This window comes from Tamandua tetradactyla, chromosome 15 (genome assembly GCF_023851605.1).
Source record: "Tamandua tetradactyla isolate mTamTet1 chromosome 15, mTamTet1.pri, whole genome shotgun sequence".
In the NCBI taxonomy this organism is placed as follows: domain Eukaryota; kingdom Metazoa; phylum Chordata; class Mammalia; order Pilosa; family Myrmecophagidae; genus Tamandua; species Tamandua tetradactyla.
Window position 1 is genome coordinate 37173080 of NC_135341.1, and position 22254 is coordinate 37195333.

The 22254-nt window shown below is 38.4% G+C and overlaps 1 protein-coding gene across 4 annotated transcripts in view; it reads left to right on the forward strand.

Annotated features, from left to right (window-relative positions):
• The window catches only part of QRICH1 (glutamine rich 1), a 40845-nt gene that overhangs the window by 13996 nt on the left and 4595 nt on the right, over window positions 1-22254 (forward strand). For all 4 annotated transcript variants that reach the window (XM_077129363.1, XM_077129361.1, XM_077129362.1 and 1 more), the window contains 4 exons: window positions 10383-11414; window positions 18742-18919; window positions 19455-19609; window positions 20451-20565. In XM_077129363.1, the coding sequence (XP_076985478.1) occupies window positions 10383-11414; window positions 18742-18919; window positions 19455-19609; window positions 20451-20565 (1480 nt within the window). The remainder of the gene's footprint in view (window positions 1-10382; window positions 11415-18741; window positions 18920-19454; window positions 19610-20450; window positions 20566-22254) is intronic.

Sequence of the window (22254 nt, forward strand, 5' to 3'; positions counted from 1 at the left end):
CCCCCCCAAAAAAAAAAAGATTCTCTAGAGATGACTGTTAGGCTAATTTTATGTAGGCTTAGCCTATTCTTTGCAGGAATAAGTTTTATAGGGGCAAACCCCAAGATTGAGGGCTTGACGTATTGATTTGGTTGTCCCACTGCTTGTGAGAATAACAGAAATTCTCCAAATGGAGAGGTTGAATATTTCCTCCTTTCTCTCCAGTCCCCCAAGGGGGACTTTGCAGATACTTTATTCACTGCCCAAATTACTCTAGAATATATCAGGGCATCACACTAACCTGGAAAAACCAACAAAACATGCTTTAGTCAAGATTCCATATACTTATGGTGTTCAACTAAATTGTCCATACAAATTAAGTTAGTTAATGTGCAATCCAAAATATAAATTTTGAAATGCTACTTTCTTGACTTTGGCTATTAAAGTTGCATTTCATTTTGCCCTTGATAACTTTTTTCACTGAGAGAACAGAAAAGGGAGTGGAATGTGGTGGAAAGTCAGAATTGTGGAGAGGCGTGTCTAGTGGGTTAGAAGGTTCATCTGGACTCCTTTGGCCCTCAGGGATGCAGGAGTATATTTTGAAAGGGTATGGGCATTTGTGACATGTTCCAGATCTTTTTGAGGCCTTGGTTCTTCATTTTCAAATAGGGATTATACTGTCTAGTGAGATTGAATGAAATAGACAAGAAAACATCTGGCACATGAAGGGATGCAGTAATTATTTATTCCAGGTTTATTCTATATTCCTTCCAGGAAGGAAGGCCACGGGAAAGGCAGATAAAAAACGACTGACTTTTGGTTCAAGAAATTATTCTGTTATTTACAGCTTGGACCTCATTCATAGGATTGAATAGGTTTGGGATTTGGGTTTCAAGTGTTATTTGGGACTTTATGTTCAAAATCATTCAACTAAAGAATAAAAAAAGTAAAATAAAAACAGAATTAAAAAATCATTTAACTACATCACCTGTGGACATCTTTTTCTTCCACAAACTCCATGAAAATGAAAGAAGTTGTTTCAGTTTGAAAGGATTATGTACCCTAGAAAAGCCGTATTTTAATCCTTGATCCATCTTGTGGAGGCAGCCATTTCTTTTAATCTCTATTCAATACTATAGGTTGTCAATTTGATCATATTATCTCCAGGGAAATGCGACTCACCCGATTGTGGGTGTTAACCTTTGATTAGAGGAAGATGCGACTCCACTAATTCCACGTGGGTCTTGGTTAGTTTACTGAAATCTTTTGAGAGAGGAAATGTTCTAGAGAGTGCCTCAGAGCCAGTAGAACCCTGAGAAGTCCATACAACCAGAGATCTTTGGAGATGAAGAAGGTAAACACCCCTGGGGAAGCGTCATGAAAACAAAAAGAGAGAAAGCGAGCAGACGTTGCCATGTGCACCATGTTCCTTTCCAGTTGAGAGACAAACCTTGAATTTCATTGGCCTTCGTGAACCAAGGTACCTTTACCTGGATGCCTTAGATTGGACATTTCTATAGACTTGCTTTTAGTTGGGACTTTTTTTACTGTTTCAAAATTGTAAACTTGCAACTTATTAAATACCCCTATTTAAAAGCTGTTCCATTTCTGGTATATTACATTCTAGCAGCTAGCAAACTAGAACAGAAGTAAATGTAAATATAATAATCCATGAGCTTGGTTTAATATGGTTAAATATGATGGACTCACAAAACCTCATACTTCCCCATTCTAAGTGACTGCAAAGAGACTTTAAAAAAAGGGAGGGAATTCCTAACAATTCTGGCAAAAATGAATACCATCTAATGTAGAAAGCAAAACTGCTAAGGGACAATTTCATTTCTCAATGGAAATAAGAAAATTATATAGTAAGTCTTGTGGAATGTGGCAAAGCTGATTCATAGGCAAATTCATAACCTCAAAATGGTTTTATGGTTAATCCAAAAATAATTAAAATAGGAAAATAGTCATTAAAAAAAGAATACTATCAACAAACCACTAAATCTGAGGAATTGCTTAAAAGAGAACAAGTAGGCAGAATAAGATGACCGAATTAATATAGGAAAGAACTTTTGGACAAAGAGAAGTTGCTCTGGGGTCGTCCTAATCTCAGAAGTAGAGAACACACAGCAGAAGAGTCCTCCAGAGTGACTCAGGAGCCATTAGTTGGGAATTAATCAGGGACTTCAACACACACACATACTCACACTATGTATAGTTATAAAATACAGGATGAAGGTGGCACTACATATCTGTGGGGAAAGGATACACTCCATTAGTGGAGTTGAGACAGTCTGCTGCTCTTGTGAAAATAAAGTCAGATAAAAACAAAGCAAAACAATTAAAAGATTGTATTATAGAACATTTTTGTAATTTTTAGTTGGGGAAAGCCTTTCTAAGGAAGAAAGTAAACCCTGAGCTAACCTTTCCCTATCTTTTTACCTTTCAGGTATCCTTGAAGTAATAATCAGGTTTCAGGAATTTCCCGAAAATTACTATAAAATTTACAGTTATTTTATTTAAAAATAACAGTTATCAGTTTTAATTTTAAGATAAAAATAAAAATTATCTTTACAGCTCATGAATGTTGGCTTGATCAGCAAGTTACAATTAATTAATTATTACAATGAATTATTCAGTAATAATTGTCAGTACTCTTTTGATTAAGAAGTGTATTGTTTTCTGTGGGTTTATTTATTTTGTTCAACTGCTTAGGCTGTTTTTTTTGTGTGGGTCCCTTCCCCACGGAGGGTACCAGTTCTAATGCAAGTCATTTGTGTAGATAGAAGAAATTTCATTTTTTCTTCTTTTTAAAAAATTTCCTACTTGATTTTTTTTTTCTTTCTCCACGTAGTCCTAAGTCTTATTACAAATTTCTCCCATACATGATGCTGATGAGATATGGTTGTGGTATATGATATTTAAAACTAAAAATGACTTCCTAGCCTATTTTTCTTGGACAAAAGGATAGTTAAGTATAGCTTACCTTTCTTGAAGTTAATCTTCCTTTTCTTAAGTTTTAAAAACTCTTAAAGCAAATAAGTATATTTCTGTTAATAAGTGCCTTAAGCCAAATGGGATTTAATTTTTTTGAGTAGGCTTTATAGACTTATTGTAAATGATTGTAAATTGATTTTTTTTATTTTTTACTTTTTTATTGTATAATATAACATATATACAAAGCAAAGAAATAAAAAAGCAATAGTTTTCGAAGCACTCTTCAACATGTAAATTGATTTTTAACTAATGTTACATAACACATGAAAATGTATTGACGGTGTTAAATAGTAAAACTACCAAAACTGTATACCAGACAATATGAATAAAAATACAGCTAAAAACTTTTTTTTTTGGCATGACATTCGTCAGGCATTTGCATCGTTATTGTACATACATGTTGGGGTTTTGATCTCATTTGTAGACCTATATATACTTTAAAGAGATAATTTTTGAAACTAAAGATAACAATTGAGGCATAGGGAGGTTGTCATATTCCAGAAACTAGGATTTTCACTGAAGTTGTTTTGACTTGAGCCTCTACTTTTAATTAATATTTCTTATAGACAAAGAATTACTATAAATTAGAAATAAAACCTAGTAAAAAATGGACAAAGTTCATGGAAGATGAAATATAGGTGGTACTAATAAGCATATCAAAAGATGCTTTTATACCTTTGGTGCTTAGGGAAATGTAACTATATTTAAGAAAAATACCTTATTTTATTTATTAAATGGGAAAGTACTTCTAGAGATTTCACCTAGGATGGTCAAGGTTGTGGAAAGATAGATGAGTATAACTTTCTTGAAAGTGAATTTTCAGTTCTTGCCAAATGATTTAAGTATGCATGATTTTTACCTTGCGTCTGTTCAGAGGTTTGTGTCTATAGAAAAACATTCACTACATTGTTTATAGTAGTAACATCGGAGGCAAACTACTCTTTCAGTAAAGGAAATGGCAAATAATGGTACAATTGTAGCATGTTATCCTGTAAGCCAGCAGAATGAGTTAGAGTTTTGCATATTGACAGGAGAGGATGCTTATTAGATTAAGGATCAAAACCCTATTTTTGTAACATATGTTAAATTAGGATTGGAAAGATACACGGCAGAATACTAGTGGCTCCTGGGGAGTGGGATTGGGCTGGGTGGCAAGGTGCAATGGAGGAGAGAACTTGTTATTTTTAAAATGATTGAAATATTTCACTAAACATATACTACTTTTGTAATTAAAAAAAAAAATGTGTTACCCAGGGATATTTTGTGTTGAACCTATAGGTATAGGATAGTGATTCTTAACCTTTTTTTTTCCTACAGTGTCTGTGTATAAAGCCCTTTGTTAGGTGCTTGTGTATAGCAGTGAACAAAACAAAGCCTCTTGCCCTTTTGGAATATACATTCCAGCTGAGGGGGAGACTAGTGACACATAAGAAAAATTTTGTGGTATATGGTGATAAATACAGAGGAGGAAAAAAAGCAATTGGGATGGCCAGAGAAGGCCTCTTTGTGCAGGTGACATTTGAGTTGAGACCGAAGAAAGTTGACAGTTTAATCATGTGATTATCTGGGTAAATAACATTCCAAACAGGAAATCCCTAAGATTGGTGCATGCCTGCTTATTTGAAGAATGGTAAAAAGGCTGATTAAACTGGAATGGGTGAGGCCGAAGAGGTAACATATGTGTATACTGAAATGTAGGGATGCTTCCTCAAACAACTCAAATATTAAAAGACTGTTTGTGTGTAGCCCAACTGAATCAAAATGGACCTTAATCTGTATTGCTGGAATCCTTTATATGCAGAGGAATTTGGATGCAAACTTCAGAGAAAGCCATAGGAGGAGATCAGGGACATTGTCATGTGACAGGAGGGAGAGATGCAATTCAAGAAACCCCAAGGTTTGTAGCTAGCCAGCACCAGATCTCTACAGGCTTTGGGGAGAAAGCCTGACCTTGCCATTGCCTTAATTTTGGGCTTGTAGCCTCCCAAACCATAAGCCAGTAAATTCCTGTTAAGCCAAAAAATAAAAAGGCTCTTTGCCTCATAGTAGTGTGTGTCGGACTAACCCTTTTGATAAAAATAAAAAATTAAGCTTATATTAATATTATTTGAAATTTCAAAACAATTTACTACCTTAAGGTTGAGGCTGTTTCCTAAATTGCTTTTTTAAACCAGAGAGTTTGTTCTGCCCTTGTTGTGACTTTCTTATCTGTCCAACCTAGGAACAGCATATTGATGGTTGGATTTGACAAAGTAATTGACATCCTTAAAACAGTTTCAGTGAATTGATGGAGACAAAGGTGTACATCACAGGTTAATTAGAAGGAAAGCATATTTAAGGGCCTTCTGAAGGCAAAAAAGAAGAGCTCCAATGTAAATGCCCTGATGGTGTATTTATTACTGGCAAAGGCCCAGGTGTACTTGATTACTAGCCAGTCTGCCTGAGCTCCTCCTTCTGCCTCATCCTTCCTCTTTCCTCCAGCCTCCTTTTCTTCCTTTTCTTCCTTTTCCTCCTTCTTCCTACTCTTTCTTTCACCTTCCTACTCCTTACTGCCAGTACTACTTAGGGTCCCAGTTGCTTTTCAGACATTTGAGGAGAATTCAGACTAACAAACGAGTATTCCCAACCAGATTTAACATGTTGGCAATTTGCCACTTTAGTTGGGTTTTTGTGTTTTGTTTTTAAGACATATGTTATAGATACAGTTGAAATCTCTGGTATCCTCTGTGTCACTCCCCACCTTCCATCACCACCCTATTCTGAAAAACTGTTTTGAAGTTGGTGTCATCTTTTCTCTATCCATCTGAGTTTTTCGTTAGAAGTATCAGTCAACCCCCCCATCCCCACGCCAGTCTAGTTTACTTAGAAAAAGAATTGATGGCCTTGGAAGCTACAGAGCTGGATACGGGACTCAGGTTATGTTGCTAGTCTCTAGTGGAGAGACCTTCAGCTCCATCCCATGGGCCCCCACCCCTCCACAGTATGTCACTGGGACTTCTGCCATCCTGTTCCATTTCTGCCACATCCCTTCATACTTACTAATAGATGAAGACTGTGGTTCCTGCTGCCTCATCTTGCTCCCTTCTGGTTCCAAGATTTATGCAGTATATCTAATTTGGGAAGCCTTGCTCACATGCCTCCATTCTAGCTGGGGAGGCAGCATTCATAATATGGTGTATATTCCAAACACAAATTTGCAGCCAAAAAAGACTAAAATCAGCTATTTGGGGATCCTGACCATCACTTAGAATTTATGGACTATTTATTGCTGCCTTTCCTGAATCTTAATTTCCACTCCTTTACCCACATTTAAAGCTCTTACTGGCCATGTTTCTAAGTTTATTTGTGTGATAAAAGTTTGATAAATGTCTAATATTTGAAGACTTTACTGTTTTCATAAGTGCTTTATTTAAGCAGTAAAAGTCTATCAGGATCCCTGAGGTTTTCTGACTAGTTGTTAGAAAGGTGTACGGGTGGGTTTGGATCCTAGATTCTGTGATACCCACCTTCCTCACACCTCTTCTGGCTCACTGTGTACCATCTTCATCAGTCCCTCTTCACTGGGACTTAGAACGTGCAATAGAGTATGAGTCATATGTTATTCTAATTTTTTTTTTAGAATTTTCCAGTAGCCTCTTTAAAAGAAGATAAAGGAAACCAATGAACTTGATTTTAAAAATACATTTTACCTCATCTAATGTTATTTCAATGTGTAATCATTATAAAAATCAGTAGTGATACATATTAACACTGTTTTTTTGGTCTGAGTCTTTGGAATTTGGTGTGTATTTTATACTTATGACTTATTGTCATTTGGAGTATTCAAGTGCTCATTAGCTACATGTAACTAATGGATATTGGACCAGTGCAACTTTAGTGAAATGTGAGAGAGGAGTTGTTTCTTCTCTCTTCTCTTGTATAAATAAAGTGATTTTTTAAAATGGCTTTAAAGGTGGAATTTGGAAATTAGTCCAACACATTCTCTGACCAAGCATACTTCTTTAAATACTGGTTTTACACTGTAAGTATCAAAAAATAAAAATAAAAATGGTACCAGGTATGCATTTTCTCAACTTTGATTATTTGGGGTAATATGCATGCTATTTTATGCTTTCTCGTTGATCCCCTTAGTTGGAGTACTTAGTTCTTATGTTATGGTGTTAGCTCTGGATTACTCAGGTTCTGAATGGCACTGAGAGAACAGAAATGGATTCTTCTTTTGCAAAGTAGTTAAGAATCTAGACTAGTACAGTACAATAGGATTTATAGACCAGTGCTCATCAAACTTTAGGGTTCATTAGAATCAGCTAGAGAATTTATTACAATATGGATGGCTAGGCCTTACCCTCAAAATTCTGATTCAGTATGTTTGGGCTGGGGTCTGAGAATTTGCATTTTTAACATATTTCCAAGTCGTCTATGATGATGCTTACCTGTGGACCTTGCTTTAAGAAATAGAGTCCAGAAAAGAAATGATGAAAATAAAAGATAAGTAAAACTAGTTCAGAATGGAGATCTAATCCCAATGTGGTAGCTGTATAAAAGAAGTCAGTCTATCTAGAGTGAAATAGGAAGTCAGAGTGCTTCATGAAGAAAGTAATTAATATTGCATATGTCACAGGATCAAGAACCATAGCAAAATTACTTATACCTGTGTTTCTTCCACAGCAGAAAAGAAGGGCAGTTAAGAACTATAGAAAAGATTTAAAAACCTAAGAAGGTCATGATTCAAATATGAAGGGAATTAGAAAAATGTGATATATACATATGATGGAATATTATGTAAGCAGTAAGATGAAATGATGAACAAATAAAAAACATAAAAAAGCAAAAATTAAAAAAAAAGTGAAAGGAACTAAAATCAGAAGTCTATAGAGGATAAGAAACGGTGCTTTTTGAAACAAGCTAACATCACTTCCCCAGAAATCCCTTCCCCTTCCAATTGATGTAAAACTTTTCTAGGACATTAGGCTTATGGATCGTCTTTTTCCTTTTCACATCTTTTGAGAATCGTCTTAAATCTAGGCTGTACTTCTGAAATAAATTTGTTTAGACATCAGTGTGTCAATTGGTTTTCTGAGACATTTGACCTAAGTATTATAAGCTAGAGAATGACACTGACATTAGAAAACATAGGGTTAATAAAGAACAATATCAACCTCTAAATGCTTAAATTTTTTCTTTTCCTTTAGGAAAAATTTCTCATTTTGAAGAAATATTTATCTGAAGCTTAGCAATTCCTTCAATTTAAGTAAACGTTAATATTTTTTATTTAGAAAGTGATGTTATTTCTGAATGATGGAATTGCTGAGTTTTAACTCAGCTAATTTTTCTAAATTCTTACCATGACCATGTAGTAATTGCCTAAACAGAAAAAAGTATGTTTTTATATAATTAATTTTTAAACATGTGAAGATATATTAGGACTGCTGTTAACACATCACAAATTGGGTAGTTAAAAAAACCCAGAAATTTTTTTTCTCAACAGTTCTCTTGGCTAGAAGTCTGAAATCCATTCCATGCTTCTTTCTAGCTTCTAGAGGGTGTTGGCAATTCTTGGTGTACCTTGGTTGTAGAAACATCCACTCCAGTCTCTGCCTTCATTTTTTCTGTGTGTCTGTGTGTCAAATCTCCCTTTCGTTTTTCTTAAAAGAACACTGGTCATTGGATTTAGGGCCCACTTGAAACTACACTGTTCAACATTCTACAGGAGTTAGAACAAATAACATTTAATTTCTTATTGACTGAAGTATTTTGCATAAAGATTGTGAACATACAATATCTGATTTCTTATTATGTTGACTTTGGTAAAGAAATGACAGTAAGTTCCTTAACTTTTCCCTAATTGTACATTTAACACTTTTCTAATGTAAACTAAATAATGACATATAATAGGTAGTCAAAGCTGCTAAAGTGACATTTAACATTTGTACCAGCAGTTTTATGAGGGTTCCTATTTCTTTATATTCTTTTCAATATGAATTTTTATTATAGCTATCCTAGTAGGTATGAAATGATATTTCATTGTGGTTTCGGTTTGCATTTCTCTGATGACTATTGATGTTGAACAACTTTTCTTGTGCTGTTTGGTCATTTGTATATCATCTTTTGAGAAATGTTTAGTCAGATCCTTTTCCCTTTTTTAGTTTGATTGTTTTATTTTCTAATAGTAAGAGCTCCTTATATATTCTAGAAACAAGTCCCTTATTAGGTAGTTTGCAAGTATTTTCTCCCATTCTGTGAGTTGTCTTTTCACTTTTTGATGTAGTCCAATGTGTCATTTTTGTTACTTGTGCTTTTTGTTCTTATCTAAGAAACTATTTCTTGATGAAAGGTCATGAAGATTTATTCCTATACTTTATTCTAAGACAGTTGTAATTTTGGCTCTTAAATTTGGATCTATGATCTATTTTGAGTTAATTTTTGTATATGTTGTGAGAAAGAGGTCCACTTCATTCTTTGGCGTATGTATATCCAGTTTCCCAGCACTATCCTTGGTTATCTTTTATAAAATCATCTCCTTCTGTTATTAGATACTGTTCCTTGTCTGCCCTCATGTTTTTTACCTACCTGATTCTTACTGTAGTTAGGGTAATTTAGATATGTCTGTATGAGAGAAGAACATTTTTTTTTATTGCATACAAAGTACATCTTTTCAGACAACTTTGCATGCTGAAGCAATGGCTAATAGGACATGAGCTGCATTATCATCAGAAGTGTGTGATCCAGTCTATGGTAATCTTCCTCAGATAAAATGATCAGCATCCTGTATTTCTTATGCCTTCCCTATTTAAAAAAGGTTTCTTTAAAAAGCACTCTAAAGAATTATGCAGCAGTGTTGGCATTTTAATACCAAAGTTAGAAATGTCTCCAAAGGATATTTTAGGACTTTTATCTTCATAGTGTTTTCCACTAGTTGGTAACGGGAGGTAGTTTTGATCTGGATTGGGCAGTTTGGAAGTGAATGCCAGTAGCATGTACTTGTCTTTCTGCCTTCTACAATAGTAGTCCCACAGTGTTTATAGATACTTATAGATAATTTTTTTTTTGGAGTACACACCTGGATGTATATTTATAAGTTACATACTTGTACTACTATACCAATATGCAAAGCAGAGAGGGGACATTTTAAAAGGAGAGTTAAAAGAATGAACAAAAGTTCTGATATTTTCTTTTAGTCTCCAGTGGAATCTCTTGTTTGCTCTCTGGGGTGAGTATCAATGAGCAGCATGATGTAGGAGAATTCGGTATACAGTTTTGGGGTTGTGGCTATCTCAGAGGCCTTAGGTATGGCAGTCCCTTTACCCTTATTACCTAGGACTCCTGCCTGAGATCTCTTTGTCCTCTGGGGGGCTGGGTTCTCAAGTGCTGCCTGGCTCACTCACTGGTGAATCTTCTCACTGCAGGTGCAGGTGCAGGTGCAGCAGTCTCCGCAGCAGGTCTCGGCTCAACAACTCTCCCCGCAACTCACCGTTCACCAGCCTACTGAGCAACCCATCCAGGTCCAGGTGCAGATCCAGGGCCAGGCGCCGCAGTCGGCTGCCCCCTCCATCCAGACCCCGTCTCTGCAGAGCCCCAGCCCCTCGCAGCTGCAGGCAGCCCAGATTCAGGTGCAGCACATGCAGGCGGCCCAGCAGATCCAGACTGCAGAGATCCCGGAGGAGCATATCCCACATCAGCAGATCCAGGCTCAGCTGGTGGCTGGCCAGTCTCTTGCTGGGGGTCAGCAGATCCAAATCCAGACCGTGGGTGCCCTTTCTCCACCACCGTCCCAGCAGGGCTCACCCCGGGAAGGGGAGCGGCGGGTTGGCACGGCCAGTGTCCTCCAGCCAGTGAAGAAGCGCAAAGTGGACATGCCCATCACTGTGTCCTACGCCATCTCAGGGCAGCCGGTGGCCACCGTGTTGGCCATTCCACAGGGCCAGCAGCAGAGTTACGTGTCTTTGAGGCCAGACTTACTGACAGTAGACAGTGCCCACCTGTACAGTGCCACTGGGACCATTACTAGCCCCACAGGAGAAACCTGGACCATCCCTGTTTATTCTGCCCAGCCCCGGGGGGACCCTCAGCAGCAAAGCATTACCCACATTGCCATTCCCCAGGAAGCCTACAACGCAGTTCACGTCAGTGGCTCGCCCACAGCCCTGGCAGCTGTAAAGCTGGAGGATGACAAGGAGAAGATGGTGGGCACCACGTCTGTAGTGAAAAACTCCCATGAAGAGGTGGTGCAGACCCTTGCAAACTCTCTCTTTCCAGCACAGTTCATGAATGGCAACATCCACATTCCAGTGGCTGTGCAGGCCGTGGCAGGTACATACCAGAATACAGCTCAGACTGTCCATATATGGGACCCCCAGCAGCAGCCGCAACAGCAAACACCCCAGGAACAGACACCACCGCCGCCACAGCAGCAGCAGCAGCTCCAGGTTACTTGTTCAGTAAGTAAGACATCTGTAGAGCAGCCTGTTCCCTCAGGGCCCAGTGCAATAGAGAACTTGCCTGGCAACCTTTGGTATCTCTGGCTTGTTTATGGTCATGCTTTTGACCTTGCAATGATACTGTTTACTGTATTTAATATTTTTAAGAGAGGGCAGGGGAACTGGAAACTGCTTTTCCTTCAGGTGAGGCTGTGTAGGAGGCAGGAGGTCTGTCCTGATACCTGGAGGTTCATTAAATGACTAAAAACTGCTTTGGGGCCATAATTCTGGAAGGAGGCTTTGGGGGTAAGTGCTTCTTTAATCCTTTGTTAGAAAGAGTAAAGTTCCACGAAGAGATGAATGGGACTCTGCAAGTATTAATCTGTGTCCTAGGAGCTACTTCTGTGCATTCGTGGTGAACAGCTTCAGCAGAGACCTTGTAGTTTGCACAGACTCATCACAGTAGAGAGGTTGTGAAGTTGCTCTTTCTCCAGCCATGATCTGAAAAGACTGTATAAGTGAATTAAAAAATCTAGAATACTTATCTCTTGTTGGGCCTAAATGTTACCTTTGGGCACCTTAATAGGCCACCTAAGCATCAGGGCCTTCCAAAAGTATTTTGTGTTCCATGAATATAGTTGGAATAAGCCTTGGTTAATTATTTTCTGTCATGGTCAACTGTTGATTTTTTTTTTAACTTTTAATTTTGAGATAAATAAGGTTTTTGGAAAAATGTCAGACTAGAACTGTGTTGAAATTTTACCTTTAAAATTATTTGGCTCTTTTGTCTTCTAAGTGTTGATTTTCTTAAGGTTCGTCACAAAGATTAATCTTTTAAGGTCCTTAGGAACTTTCCGGTCCCTTGTTTAACAAACCTTTAGAGTAGGCTGTCGGGCCTCTGGTTTCATGGGACTGCTGAAGGCCATTTCCCTCAGAGGGCGTTAACTCCTGGGGATGCATGTGAGAGAGTTGGCACAAATGAAATACTCTTAGAGACCACATTCAGAAATTCAAGCTGTAAATGATTAGTTAAGAAAGACTGATGAAGTAGTTTTTCTGTTTGTTTTTTTTTACAAAGTAGTTTTATAGAGGCAATAGCATATCATCTTAGGTGGCTGATTTGATTGGTTAAGGACTACTGCATATGTGTCAGGCCTAGAAATGGAACAAGACAGAGGGCCCTAACCTCAGGTAGCTTAGGGTCTACTTGTAGGAATACAAACTTAACAATTTTTGTTCCTTTGAATTATAAGGCAGCACAATCAAGTGTGACATTTTGTGCTACACACACATGCAAGCAGAAACTGGGGGAGTTCGGAAACCATTTTAGGTTAAAGAGTCAATAGAGGCATTTTTGTGGGGAAAACGGGGCTTGAACTCTAGTTTATAGTTTAGGTTGACCTAAGACTATTCTAGGGAGATGGAGCAGCATAAATATGGAGCCAGAGATAGATAGAAGGGAATGGCCTGTAGAACAAACAGCGTGATTGGGGGAGTGTGGGGAACAAGCAAATAAGGGGTGGGGTGGGTGAAGAGTTTCCTTCCCAAACATAAGAGTTGAGCTTCATCTGACCTGTGGGGGAAATCTTTCCAGAATCCTAAAAGTTATGGTGGCCAAAGAGGAATCATGTAGGTATGTAGAAATTATTTTGTATAGAAGAGACCAGCTAGGAGACTGATAATGAGATCCTGTGCTCAACTTTTGTTGTCAGGGTAGAGCTCATCAGGCCTCCTTTCAGCTGCTTGGTCTGATGGTCCAATCCCAAGTCAAGTATCTTTGGGTGCTCATTGGTCTGTATGTATAATTTGCATGTCTGGATCATCCACCTGAAGAAGATTCTTTCTGGAGTGCTTTTCATTGGGTCCATGTTTCTCAGAGACTGTTTTCATTAGGAATGTCTTTTAGGGACTTAGGTCAAGTAATATGAGAATAAGAAAAGTTAAGAAGAGTGCCTACACCAGGTAAAGATTTATTTGTCTGTTTACACCGCAGACTTTCCTGTGCCCTCCTTTTCAGCTTCGTGCTAGGTGCTGGGGAACAATGATGAATAGTCAGTCTCTGTCCTTGGAGCACTCACAGCCTGTGGGGAAGATAGTGGTGTGTGTCCCTAGAGAAATCTAGTGATAAAGTGTTGTGCTCCTTCACCTGGCATGGATTAGGGAGCTTTATAAAAGCTCTTGTATCTATTGTCTTTAAAACCAAATCTATAAGAAAATCTCGTTCCCTCGTTGGATTTTGCATCCAACTCCAATTATTGCCCCATTTCTGTGCTCTACTCTATTCCCAGAGTTCTCGAAAGCATTAACTACATAAGCTGGCTACAGTGGTATTCTCTTCAGCTCATGATTGAGTATGCCCTTATCAAGGTCAGCAGTGGTTTCCCTGTGGCCGTATCTACTTTCATCTTACTTAATAGCAACATGCAATATAGCAGGTGTGAGCAGACCACACCTGCTTTCTTGAAACTCACCACTGGCTTTCTATATTACTCCACTCTTCAGATTTTCTTCCTTCTGCTCTAATTGTTCTTCCTTATCATAAGCCTTTACTGGCATCTCTTCTTTCTTTATCTGAGCCCCAGATTGATGTTCCTCAGGGTTCAGTATTGGCCCTCTTTTCAAAGGATTTCTGACCGTTGCCATAGTTGTCAGCATTTTCTAGGTGGCTGATCCTGCTGCAGATGATAATCATTGATATTATCTGCCAGGCACTGTTCTCAATGTTTTACATTTATTAACTCATTTAATACTCATACCAACCTTATGAGGCATGTACTAATATCTCCATTTTATAAATGAAGACATTGAGGCACGGGTTAAATGGTATGGCCAAAATCACTATTAGTAAGTATCCAATTTAGGATTCAAGCTGGCTCTTGAGCCCATATATTAACAACTGTGTTGCACTGTTTCTTAGGATCCTTGTCACACATTCAGCTACCTACTTAATGTTTACTTGGGTTTATTGAAGATGTCTCAGCTTTTTATTAGCACCATTTCTACCACCATCAAAAACTTCACCCTTTCAGAAAGTGGCCCCACTATCCATCCATTTGTTCTACTGAGAACCTCGGGAGATCTTTGTCTGCTTTCCTTCACTCCTCACACCCATTTCATCAGCAAGTCATGTTGGTTTTACCACCAAACTTCTCAAAATCTCTTATGTCATCTCCCTTTTCACCTTCCTATTCCGGGTCACTAGTATCTGCTTCTACCCTTACCCTTCTTATCCTCCAGTCCATTCTCCATAGGTCATCAAGGATAATCAGCGTAAATGTAAGATTATGTCATTTCCTAGTTTTAAAAATCTCCATTGCCTCCCATTACATGTAGGAGAAATTCCATGCTGCAGTGTGTAAGACTCCTACATCAGTAGTTTTCAACCTGGGTAGTCTCATTTCCACCTACCAGTGGACATTTGGAAATGTTTGAAGGAATTTTGGTTTTCATGATGCTTAGGGGTATTAATTGATATTTAGTGGGTAGAGGCCCACGGTGAAAGGGGCCTGCCTAAAAAACCAGTTTAGAAGCACTGCCCCACATACTCTGGTTCCTGTTCTCTTGCCCAGTCAGACTCCTGGATTTCTAGCTTGGGTAGATGGAGTTGCCATTGTACAAGATAGGGAGAGAACCTTGGGGAGAGCAGCTTTGGGTGGAGAAGGTGATTACTTCTCACTGGAGATGTTGGTTTGAGGTGGCTTTGAGACTCTCAACGATAAAGTGTACCCACTGGGTATATGTAGAGGAGATCTAGCTTGGAAATGGTGGGTTGGCAGTCATTTCTCATAACATAGAAATTGACATTGGGAAAGTGGGTGAGACATTCCAGGGAGAAGGTGTAGTTGAAATGGGAAGTGGGTCTAGAGTGGAGCTTCAAGGTTGACAAACATTTAAGGGACTGGTAGAGACAGAGAAACCCAAGGCAAGAAGAAGCTATCACATAGCCTGTAGTGGTCCAGGTAAAACTGAGGAGCAAGTCAAAAAGAAAAGAAGGAGCAAGAAGGTAGATGCAGGCTGTAGATACGCTTTGACCAGGACAGTAAGTGGTGGGGAACATTTTAGTGAAATGAAGTAGAGAAGATGTGTGTTGCAGAATGAGCTGAGAAAGTGGTTATTGATTAGGGAGACTTGGGCCTATGGGCACAGAGGGAGTAGAGGGCTTCTACCTGGCTCACTCAGAGTAGTGAGTCTTTTCTTTGGCAACTTATCCCGAGCTCACCTACCTTCCTGGCCTGTACTGTGTGTTTGAGAGGGGATGGTTGAAAGCTAATGGAATCACTTTGGAGTAGTGGCTTTCTTTTGATGTGTAGTGGAGACAAGGACAAAAATCGTCTCCAGAGTTTTCCAGCATTTAATTACAAGTTGAATCAGCTCTTTGCCTCAGACCATGACTTAATCTATTTATGCATTCCTGGGCCTTACACAGAGCTTTGTACGTGTTTGTTGGGTGAATGAATAAAAGAAACTAGGGTTTTTGCATGGTTTAAATTGATTTCTTGCTGTTTCTCAGCGCCTTTGAGAGTCCAGTCACATCCTTTGAAGACATGTGGTAACTCAGTTGTCTTGCTTTAAAAACAGCCTCAACTTTGGAAATGGAAAATCTTAACTTTGGGGTTTTAATATTTGAGGACATAAAAACCTTTTTAGAATCTTTAAAAAGACTAGGTGCTAAGTTACCTATTTATATAAATGCTCTTTGAAAATTTGTATTAATTGCATTCATTGCTATTCTCAGTAACTATGAACTCTGGGTGGAGGGGTTTTACAAGGAGGGAAGGCTGCTTTTGTCATATACAGAGAATTAAAGCCAGTTTATTAAGCATCAAATGTAGACATTGATGAGAACCTACTCCCACTCCTTACCCCCATTCCCTTTCCCAACCTACCCAATATCAGAAAAATAGTTGTGGGCCTTAGTTTATGTAAAGGTGGGATTATTTCTTGCTGTTTCTGCTTACTCAGGTTCTGCAACATCTTTCTTTCTTGTCTGTTTATATAAGACCCTGTACCAGAGGTACAGGCATATATCAGAGATATTATGGGTTCAGTTTCAAACCATTGCCAATAAAGCAAGTCACAAAAATTATTTGGTTTCCCAGTGCATATAAAAGTATGTTACAATATACTGTAGTCTATTAAGTGTGCAATAGCATTATGTCTAAAAAACCAATGTAAATATAAAAACAAAAATCCAACATACATACCTTAATTAAAATGTAACACAGAGACACAAAGTGATCACATGCTATTATGGTGCACTGATAGACTTCCTTGACTAGATTGATGAAGGGTTGCCACAACCTTTGGTTTTGATAAAACTCAATATCTGCAAAGTGCAATAAAAATAGAGTTGTGTCTGTGTTCTCATTGGAAGAACTGGAGCATCAGGTCATTCATATGCTCACCACTCTTACAGTTTAGTAGAGAGGAAATCAGTTTTATTTATGTTGTTATCTTTAATTCTATATTTTTTGTTTTTATTTCATCATACACAGATCATAGTTATATCATTTCTTAGTCTTGGTTAACATGTTTAATGTCTGCTTTGTAGCACATTTGAGTAGATATAATTTGCCTAACCCCCTTTTGTTGGACAGTCATATTACCTTAGATTTTTCTGTAATATAAACAACTCTGCAGTATGTCTTAATGCATAAAATATACACTGTTTTCACAGAGTTTTCTTAGGACATAGAGTCCCAGATTTATTAGGTCAAAGCACAAAAACATCTTCCTGAGTCTTGATACGTAATGCCAGAAATACTGGTATTGCTTTATCTCTCTCTGTTTAATAATACAGCAAACCTGATAGGATTATTATTATTTGTTGAAGAAAAAATTTGTGCATCATGTATAAATTATTTTGCCTTAAATTTGAATGATTTTGACAGTTCATCTCTTTGTCTGAGGGAGGTTTGGCCCTTGCATGGGGAATTGTAGAAGAAGGTTTGTTCAGGGAACATAGGTATAAGGCCCAAGAACCTACATGTCTGTTTTGGTGTCTCTTGGGCCCTTTGGGGATTTTGATTGAGCCTCTGCCCCTTTGTCTGCAAGGCTTGGTTGTCAGCCAAGATGGCTGCCCTTCCTTTGGAGATAGGAAGCTACAGCAGTGACTCCTGTCTGCAGAAAATGGATTATATCCTTACAAAACAGATTGGTATTATTTTAGAAGGAACATGTCAAAAATAAAACCTTACAGATGGAGGAGTCATAAAGATCCCTCAAGTCTCATCCTCTCATTTTCAAAGGAAGGAGGAGGAGGAAAAGACTTTTTTGTTGTACTTGTCTTCCTCTCAACCATGGTTCTCAACCATGGTGGGACATTAGAATCATCTGGGTCCATTAAAAATACTGATGCCAGGGCCCTACCTCAGACCAAATAAATCTTTAAGGACAGGGCCCAGTCCAGGGTGTTTTTTTTAATTTTAATTTTAATTTTTTTACATGGGCAGGCACTGGGAACCGAACCCGGATCTCCAGCATGGCAGGTACTCTGCCTGCTGAGGCACCGAGGCCCGGGGTATTTTTTTTTTTAAAGCAGCCTGGATGATTTTAAGGAGCATCCACATTTAAGAATCACTGCTTGAATACTTGGTATTCAAAGGGTGGTGTGTAGATCAGTAGCCTCAGCATTGCCTGGGAGCTTGTTAGAAATGCAGAATTTCAGGTTCTACCCCAACCTTTTGAATCAGAATCTACATTTTAGTAAAATCCCCAAATGATTTGTTTGCACATTAAAGTCTGAGAAGCAGTGTTTTGACCTAGTTTAATCATCTGAATGATGATTAAACATTAGAATTATCTTTGTACTTGGGGATATTTTAAGAAGACTAATACCAGGGTGGGTGCAGGGGTAGTTCAGTGGTAGGATTCTCGCCTGCCATGCAGAAGACCTGGGTTCAATTCCTGGCCCATGTAGATCCTGAACTCCCTCCCCGTTCCCCCCCCCCCCCCAAAAAAAAGGAATTCAACAAATAGTGATGCAATAATGGGATAGTCACATGAAGAAAGAATGAAATGTGACCCCCACCATAAGCATACCAAAAAAGAAGACTGATACCTGGACTCCACTTCAGAAATCCTGGTGTGAGCCTGGGTATTGGGGTCTTTAAATCAGATTCGATAGTGCATCTGGGGGTTGAGAAGTACTCCATTAACCCAGTCATAATTCTCCCTTGCTGTCCCTGAGGGGGAAGAAGAACTCTAGAGCTTCTTGAAAGTAGGGCAGCAAGGAGATGAAAGGTTTTCTTTAATTAATGAACTACAAGTTAGTGTTTTACTGACGGTTTTGCAGAGGAACCTAATGCATATATAGTACAGACATATTTTGATGGTTTCTCTCTCATAGGCTCAAACTGTCCAAGTTGCTGAAGTTGAACCACAGTCACAGCCACAGCCTTCCCCAGAACTTCTGCTTCCAAATTCACTGAAGCCAGAAGAAGGGCTTGAAGTATGGAAAAACTGGGCCCAGACCAAGAACGCTGAGCTAGAGAAGGATGCTCAGAACAGACTGGCACCCATTGGGCGTGAGTGTTTGGGAGAGACAGGAATGTGGGCTCTACTTAAAATGCAGTAGCAGGAGGTCAGAATGCAGGAGAGTGGTGTCCCTTGGCTCAGGAGTAAGGAGCACCATCTGAAATAGGATGCTGAATTCAAAACAAGCAACAGGTAGGCTTGACTGTACATAGTAGGATTTGTGGGGTTTGACCAAGATCAGGCATTTTTGTAGAGTTGACCTAGCATACCAGGGTAGACCAGCTTCTAGGAGGAGATGGGAACCCAATGGGCTCATAAACATTCTCACATTATGGAGGGTGGATTCTGTTTTTCTCTGCTTTCATTCCTTGGCCCTACTAAAAATTTTTGGGATGTTTGAGGTAGGAGAAAGATTGTGGAAAGGAATCTCTTGGGCATATAAGATTATTGCTGTAGTAGGCCAGCTTTGATCATAGATTCAGGGGACTACTTCTGTCCCAGTACCCTGGTGCGCAGTGTCTGCTCTGAGCCTTCCTCCCTGACCATTGCCAGGACCCTCATTCACCTTTGGGGCTTATGTTGCAGGGCGCCAATTGCTGCGATTCCAGGAAGATCTCATCTCCTCTGCAGTTGCTGAGTTGAATTATGGGCTCTGTCTCATGACACGAGAAGCTCGAAATGGGGAAGGTGAACCCTATGATCCAGATGTACTCTACTACATTTTCCTGTGTATTCAAAAGGTGGGAAATAGGTCCTCACGTAAATGGGTTTGAGCTGTATTCTTACTGGGCTTTGCTGGTTAGTCAAGTTAGTAAAATGACAAGTAAATGCTTATAATAAGGAAGGTCTTTTTCAGCTATTTCATGAGTTTTAAAATGCACAGTTTTTAAAATTGCAGAAGACCATGTTCACTTTAGAAAATATCCATCAACCATAATCCCACCACCTCTTATTCTTTAAACTTTTTTTAAAATTACAAACCATTTATGTGACACTTTTCTTTATGTTAAAGTAAATATATAGTTTTCATAAAAGTAATTCATCTAAAATAAAGTTTAGCGCTAACATGCAACTTTTATTTTCATTGTTTCCTGCATTGAACCAAAATAATTATTTGAAGCCTCCCAGTTTGTTTTCTCTCTTCCCTGCTCTAACACAGGCACGCATACAGGGCACCAATGTGAATTACTTTACATGCTTCTCTCTCCAGTCCTTGGAAGGCAGGCACAGCTGGTTCCATTTACAGATAAGGAAACTGAGCAATTATACCCTTGCTATAAGAGGCTGACCCTCAGGGCCTGCACCATGTGTTTTGCTTCCACAAGACACTGCCTGGGTGAAATAGCAGCCACAAAATCTGTCTCATTGACCCAGCTCTCTCAGGGTATTGTGAAAAATCAGTTCACATGATTTAGAGCGCACTATGAAAATGTCACTTGCTAAACACTTTAACATTGGATTATGTTGGTTTGTTGAAAATGCATAGGGAGAAGTGGTGGTAGTGGCAAAAGAATGTTTATTTTCCCTGAAAGTTTTACTTGAGAGACTATCAACAACTTTTTTTGATTGTTTTTCTTTTAGTATCTTTTTGAAAATGGGCGGGTAGATGACATTTTCTCTGATCTTTATTATGTTCGATTCACGGAGTGGCTACATGAAGTTCTGAAGGATGTTCAGCCCAGGGTCACTCCGCTTGGTAAGAGTCTCCCTCTTTGGATGTCTTTCCCACCTCGGTTTAAAAAAGATCGACAGCTTCTGTGCTTGGGTATGATACAGCATGCGAGTAAAGGAGCTATAAATCCCAGGCAGCAGTATCATTAGCCCTTGTGTTTCTTAGCCTGATTAGGAAGGGGCTTGGCTTACCAGGCAGAGAACATAGCTGTCCTGGTATGGCAAAGACACAGAGATGTGCAGAATTAGAACAAAATGAATTTTATATTCCAAGAGAGCAAGACAGTATATAAATAAATTAATTAATGATTAAGTAAGTGCCTTGAAGAACAAAGTACAGTTGAATGGAAAGTGACATGTTAAAAGGAGACCTGTCTAAGGTTCTGACATCAGGATAGAGTCCTGAGTGATTGAATAACTCTTTGCCTGTTTTGCAAATTTTCAAGCCACTTAATGAGTATGCAAAGTTTTCTTTTTTAACCTTTTTATTTTGGAAATTTCAAGCATATATAAACCAGACAGATTAATGCCCCTGTAACCATTTACCATGGTAAATCTTGTTTCATCTGTGCCATCACCTGCTTTCCCTCTTCAGTATTATTTTGAGGCAAATAAGACATTTTATCAAAAAATATTTCAATATGGATAGTTAACAAATACACAATACCATTTTCATGCTAAAAGTAAATTAATTGTACTATCATAATTTCATCAAATGTCTAACCTTTATTTGAATTTATAATTGTCTCATAAATGTCATTTAAAAAAAAATCTGAATCAAGGTGCACATAAGGTCCAAATGTTGAAATTGATATGTCTCTTAATGTTTGGTTTTGATCTTTAATATCTTCTTTGGTTTTTTTTTTCTTGTAATTTATTCATGGAAGAAATTGGCCTTTTAAATTGTTAATAGTCTAGTTTTTGCCATTGCATCCATCCCTACTGCATAGTTTAAAGTATTTTTAGAAATAAAATACATCATTTTGATGCTTGTAGTTAAGATGCAGAACTGAGGCTTTTTAAAATTTAAATCGTTTTATGAGATAAATTCACATACCATACAAACCATCTAAAGTGTACAATCAGTGTCTTTTACTGTACTCACAGAGATGTGCATTCATCACCACAACAATCCTAGAGCATTTTTACCCTGAAGAGGGTTACTGTTTATATAGTCCCGTGTTTCATCCTCTGGCTTTCCTTCTAGTGACGTACATGACCCTGAACTTTCCCTTCTAACCACAGTTAAATCCACATATCCTTACTATTAATTATACTCACTATAATGTGCTCCCATCACCTCCATCCATTTCCAAGCATTTACAATCAGCCTTATTGCATATTCTGCACAAATTAAGCATTAGCTCTGCTTTCTCTGCCCTCATTCTATCTTGTAGTGACCTATGTTCTAGATATAAACAGCATGAGTTTGCTAGTTATATTTAGTTTATATTAGTGAGGTCATACAATAGTCACCCTTTTGTATCTGACACATTTCACTCAATGTTCTCAGGGTTCATCCATGTAGTCACATACATTATGACTTCATTTTTTCTTACAACTGCAAAATATTCCATCATATGTATATGCTCCATTTTGTTTTTTCATTCATCAGTTGATGGACACCTAGGTTGTTTCCATCTTTTGATAATTGTAAATAATGCTGCTGTGAACATCAGTATACAGATGTCTGTTTGTGTCCCCTTTCAGTTCT